At 40.8% G+C, this 5,842-nt stretch overlaps 1 protein-coding gene across 1 annotated transcript in view; it reads left to right on the forward strand.

The window, feature by feature from the left end:
- The window catches only part of LOC104490760 (dedicator of cytokinesis protein 2-like), a gene marked incomplete at its 5' end in the record, with an annotated part of 66,498 nt that overhangs the window by 38,765 nt on the left and 21,891 nt on the right, over positions 1–5,842 (forward strand). The window contains 4 exons of the mRNA XM_010133092.1: positions 2,145–2,301; positions 3,056–3,096; positions 4,473–4,563; positions 5,608–5,727. Of these exons, the coding sequence (XP_010131394.1) occupies positions 2,145–2,301; positions 3,056–3,096; positions 4,473–4,563; positions 5,608–5,727 (409 nt within the window). The remainder of the gene's footprint in view (positions 1–2,144; positions 2,302–3,055; positions 3,097–4,472; positions 4,564–5,607; positions 5,728–5,842) is intronic.

A 5,842-nucleotide genomic window follows, 5' to 3' on the forward strand; every position in this document is an offset into this window, starting at 1 on the left:
TGCGATTCGTCACCTCTAATGCAGGGGGTTCAGCTGACTCAGGGGACATTTATTGCAGAGCTAAACTTTCCTAGCTGCTAGTAATTTTTTTTCCCCAAATATCTATACTCAATCTTCCTTGCCTGAGTTTAATGCCAGAAGCCATGTTTTGGTAATTTATTTAACTATTGCAGTTATTGTTTCAGTCTATCGGACAGCAGCAGTTAAAATATTTGGGGTTCTCTGTTAGACACTGTCTGTCACATCTCATACAGTATAAATATTCTTTCAGACGTGTGTCTACACACTCCCACAGTCTCAGCAAAATTACTTGCTGTTGGAGCTGTACAATCTGAGATAAACATTAGGTGCTGCTTTTTCTTTGCTCGAGTTAGAACTCCGAGACTGGGTATTTTGTGGAGGTCCCATTCTAGGCCAAAGCTTTGAGGATTTCTTTGCAGTTGAAGTTGATGCGAATGTGTGTTTCTGAAGAGAGTTTAAAAAATTCTGAGGAGAAAAATTAATTAAAACTTAATAAACTTAATAATGAAAATTTAAAAATAATAGTGTTCTTAAAGATTAATGATAGATTAGTAACGTATTTGCATATAAATTGAGTGCTGTTAATGAAACACTAAGAGGTCAGAAATCAAGAAAAATGTGTCATTAAAACTGCTCAGCTTAAGCATGCAGCATAGTTTCGGGGATAATTACTAGGGTTTTTTTCTCTATTTTCCTGTGAGAATGCATGGTGTTGTCAATCCATTACTAACAGAACATGCCAAATACATGTGTAATTATTCTGTGCATTGTGGTGGGGCGACCTCAACTGGATGCCAAGTGCCCACCAAGCTGGTGTACCACTCTTTCAGGAGGATGTGGGGGAAGAAAATACAATGGAAAAGAACTTGTGAGTCAAGACAAAGGCAGTTTAATAAAACAAAAACCATGTGCAAAAGCGAAGGAAAACACAAGCTTTGTTCTCTACTTCCCATCAGCAGGTGATGTCCAGCTTGTTCCCAAGAAGCAGAGCTTCAGTGCGTGTAGCATTTGCTCCAGAAGGCAAACGGAGTAGTAGTGAATGTGCCCCTCCTCCTTTCCCTCAGCTGTTATGGCTGAGCAGGCAGCGGCATATGATGTGGGATATCCCTTTGGTCAGTTGGGTCAGTTGACCTGGCTGTGTCCCCTCCCAAGGTCTTGCCCACTCCAGCCTACTGGCATTTGGAGGTGAGAGAGGTGTGGGAGAGACTGCCCAGCAGTAGCCAAACACGGCTGTGGTATCACCACCTTCCTAGCTGCCAAAGCACAGCACTGTGAGGGCAGCTGTGTGGAAAATGAACCCTGCTCAGCCAGGCACAGCATGTGCATCGATGTGTGTGTGAATTAAATGCAGTTTGTTGGAGAGAATCCCAGTGGAAAACCAGAGTGCTAAGTAGAGGAAACAAGCTCTTAACCAAAAATAGTCCTTGATGAGATGCTGGTAATAATTTCATAAGGTTTAAACAGTTAAGCTTTGAAAAAAAAGCTATGATAGTAAAGTAAAATATCTACTCCTAAATCACACCAGCACTTCACAGAAACAGCATATGCTAACACTTTGTTAATGTAAATTGGAGTCTGATGATGACATATCAAACTCTCCTTTATTTTTATCAAGAGAGATCTAACTGCTTTTTTTAATCTGCAGAAGGTTTATTGTTTGGTTTTGCTTATGTCTCAAGAGCAAATTGCTCAGGTGAGGTCTTGCTAGTGGATGGTTTTTTTGACTTAAAACTGTGATTTCTGTTCAAAGAGAAGGAAATAACTGTTGCATTTTACCTTGAGCTGTAGCGGAGGAAGGGGAGGTGTAGTGTTTATAGCAGCGTGGCATCCCAGGGACTTCAGTCTGTTACACCACTGGTGCACGTTGCTCCGTTCTGAAGCTGCGGGTGTACCCTTCAATTTGAAGTCTCTTTCAGACAGGAAAAGTAAATGTTTCACTTTTTTCTTTTGGTTTGTATCCCATCTCTCTTTTGGATATCTAAATTACCAGCCCCCAAAGGGAATTCCCTTTGTGGGAAATTGTTGCTGTAACCCTAATTTGGTACTTGCCTTCAGGTCCAGTTCTTCAGCTGATGGGCCACTAATTTTCACGGTATTGTAATCCCATTTTGTTGTGTTTGCAGTCTTACGGAGTGCGCGAGTCAGTATCCTGGCATTTTTAACTTGGTTGAAGGTTTTGTCAGCCTAGTTAAAGGCCTGTTGGAGAAACTGCTGGATTACCGAACTGTGATGAGTGATGAAAGCAAGGACAATCGCATGAGCTGCACCGTGAACTTACTGGTAGGTTCTCTCTTGTAGTTCTGTGTGAGCAAGGGGAAGAACTTCAGAACCCATTTACTGCAGCTGAAGGTAAATCTTCCTGGGGGCAGGAATAGTTAACAATCTCAGTAGTGATTTAAACTCTGAGGCAAGAGATTTTGATGTCTGTTTGCATGGAGATACGCCTAAACCGCAAGGCAGCGTCCTCAGTTCTCTGGGATGGTTTTGATGTTTCCCCACCTTGGATTCTGCGGATGAGTAAGGAAGTCTACTGCTCATATGCCTTTACGTGTCAGACATTTTGCACAGCCTTAGCAACTCATCTACCTCCAAAAGCGTTGTGGTGACAAAAATGGGTTTTATTCCTGCAGTTAGGAGTAATTCATTCTGGAATTGCTACACAACAGCGTTACCGATCGACAGTGTTATGTATCGATTTCCATAAGGACCTGCTTCCTTTCTGGTCATCCAGCATAGCCACGGCATCTAGTTTATTATGTTAAAGCATTTGGATAACTGTGTTTTCCTCTGCTCCAAAAGAAAACCTTTTGCTAAGGATTTCATTAGTGAACTAGAAGTGTACATATGTATGTATAATAATAACACTAATGACTTAACATATCAATTGAAGTAGTAGTGCCAGATTGAAACTCAAGTTAGTCTGTAAATAATGTATTTCTTATGCTGCCCAACTAGGAAGAAAAGCATATGTATTTTTATTTTGTGTCGTAATAAAAGACATTAGGAGATAACTTGTACGTGTTTGTGTCCCTAGAATTTCTACAAGGACATTAACCGTGAAGAGATGTATATCAGGTATGGCAGTTGTTCTATTGGACCTGGTTTGGAGAGGGCAATAATGTTCTTTTATGAATTCTGGTTTTATCACTTCGATTTCTGTTATTTAATGTTAGTTTTCCATCCACAGTGACTCTGTTGTAGCCTCAGCCTCATTTGTATTCTTACTCCGTTGCTTGCTTAGCCTTCAGCCATGTGGAATCTCCCATACGTGTTCAGCAGCAGCAATTTTTCCCCAAGAAATCAACTTAGTTGATCAAATCACTCAACTTTCATTGTTTTTTGTTTTAAATAAAGAAGATGCCTCTAGATTTGAGGTTTGACTGAGGGTATACCATACATGTAGAATGGCAGAAAAACATTTCAGTATTGTGCAGTTGTGCAGCCTGCCAAGTCTCTTTAGATATGCCACTACAGAATTACTAGGAGACCATTCTTCTCTAAGAGCTATAGTATATAGCTATACTGGCAAATTCTGTCAGACCGCCTGCCTCCAGGAGTTTTGCAAAGGAGCTGCAGCAAATCTTGCTGTTCAAAATCCTTTTCCTGCCTCTCCTCTCAGTCTGCAAAATCTGCGCCTCCGCCACTGTGGTACAAAGCCTAGAATCTCAGCTGAAGTGAGCACTGACGGCGTTTCAGAGCTCAACCTGAGCTGTGAGCTGAGGTGGCCTGAGGGAAACAACACTCCCTCTGCAGGCATTGCTGAGGGGGACACGTTTTCCAGTGGATTGGTTGGGAATGGCAATTCCCAGAACTGCTGCTGCAAGGGGTCAGAGCTCCAGTGTCAAAACTCTGGTTGTGTGTAAGAGGATGGGGTGCACTTTTTCTTTCTGGGTGCTGGAAAAGATGTGGCTTGAGTCATGCGGTGGGCCATGACTGTGCTGGTAGCAGCAATGCTGCCCTAGGGAGCCAGGAGAGCACTGGGACATAGACCACCACTTCTGCCCCTATCACCTTCCACGTTGTGCAGGAACTTGCTTTGTCTTTCTGGGCTGGTGTTTTCCATTTTCTCCTTTACCTTGGGTTATTTGTTGTACTTCCACCTACTGACATGCTTCAGATATACACAATCCAGAAATAATGAACTCAGAGGGCTTAGACCTGGACACTAGCAGTTCCTCCTCCTCCTCTTAGAGGTGGAGCTGCCAGCGGTTCACAGGAGGAGGTCAGCTCTTTCTCCCCCTTTTTTACACGATGTTTCAGCGTACAAAGAGAACACAGAAGAGTCAGAACCAGAGCGCAGGGCTTTAACCCCTCTCAGAGCGTCCTTAAAGAAGCTTTGGGTAATGACTCTGTGACATATGTTAGGTCTCCTTACAGAGTTATCTAGAACTTTTTCAACACTTAGTATTCCAGTCATGTCCATATCTAATTCTTGTTCTCTCCTCTAACAGATACTTGTATAAGTTGCGAGATCTTCATTTAGATTGTGAGAATTACACGGAAGCAGCATATACCCTTCTGCTCCACACGTGGCTCTTGAAGGTCAGAGTTCCTAAACTCGGCATATAAATGTGCTTCATCAATTTTCAAATTTATAAATCAAATGTGAAAGTCTTTATCTCTGAGTTACTGCATATTAATTATTTTCCTTAGGAGTATTCAATTTTCTAGTTAAAAATACTGCAGTAGTCATAGAGAATTAACATGAATTGTTGAAATCATGTTTTCAGTAGGTGATTCAAAGCCACATATTGGTAAAACTAAATATTGAGGCAAAAATATTTTTACTTCATGTTGAGAACATTGTGTGCAAGTTCTGAAGCTGTGGAACTTCCATGTGGTTTTCATTTTGCTCATTTCTTACTATCCCCAACATAACAATGATGAAATTAAACGCCATTTTTCCCAGCTGTGGCAGGGGGACATCTGACTTTGCATTGTAGATAATATGGATCACTCTGCCAAATTATGCTGCTGTCTTTTGTAGCTGGTAATTATTTTTCGCTACACCTAACATTTATTCTCATTGTAACTGATGTTATCAATAGAAGTGGTCAGTAAGATACATTTCTGTTTCAGAGGAAAATTCAGAATTGATGTTCTTCGGCAAAAACTTAAGATTTCTTATGGAATTTCTTTTAGTGCAGAACCATATAAGTTTGGCTTTTCACAGTGCTATTTTCTGACCATACTGATATATGAGGTATACTGTATGTATTGACCAAGATAATATTATGGGCAAATATTTGAGGAGAAAAAAAATCAAAACCAAATTAGTGAAGGTGACATCACTGAAATAAAATGAACTGATTTTCTCACAATTTTATCCCAATTATTTGGGTGGGGGTCAGGAAGCAACACAATTTTTAAAATGTTATGTCCAGTTCTGATTCTCAGATGAAATACAGCACTTGTTTGAAGAGGTAAAGAAAACATTCCTAGTGCCTTTCCCAGTGTCTTAGTGGAAGGGTAAAAAACAATGGGAAAAAAAAACTCTGAGAAGAGCCCAGAAAACCAGACCTTGGGGAACGTGTATGAAATGTTGAATCAAAAAACCATGGGGTTTTAATGTGCCTTTATTCTCAGTGGTCAGATGAACAGTGTGCACCCCAAGTCATGTCAACAGAGTTCCAGTGTTCGCAGACCTATCGACACTTGAAAGAGAATTTGTATGAGAAGATAATAGAATACTTTGACAAAGGAAAGGTAGGTCTGGAGAGCTAGTCCCCCTGCCAAGTCTCCTCTTACTGTGGGACTCTCTGTAGTAGTATTTAATTCAGTTTAATACTGCTGTAGTCTCTGTATAAAACATTTGTGTAGG

The sequence above is a fragment of the Buceros rhinoceros genome, unplaced genomic scaffold, assembly GCF_000710305.1.
Source record: "Buceros rhinoceros silvestris isolate BGI_N320 unplaced genomic scaffold, ASM71030v1 scaffold32903, whole genome shotgun sequence".
Classification (NCBI taxonomy): Eukaryota; Metazoa; Chordata; class Aves; order Bucerotiformes; family Bucerotidae; genus Buceros; species Buceros rhinoceros.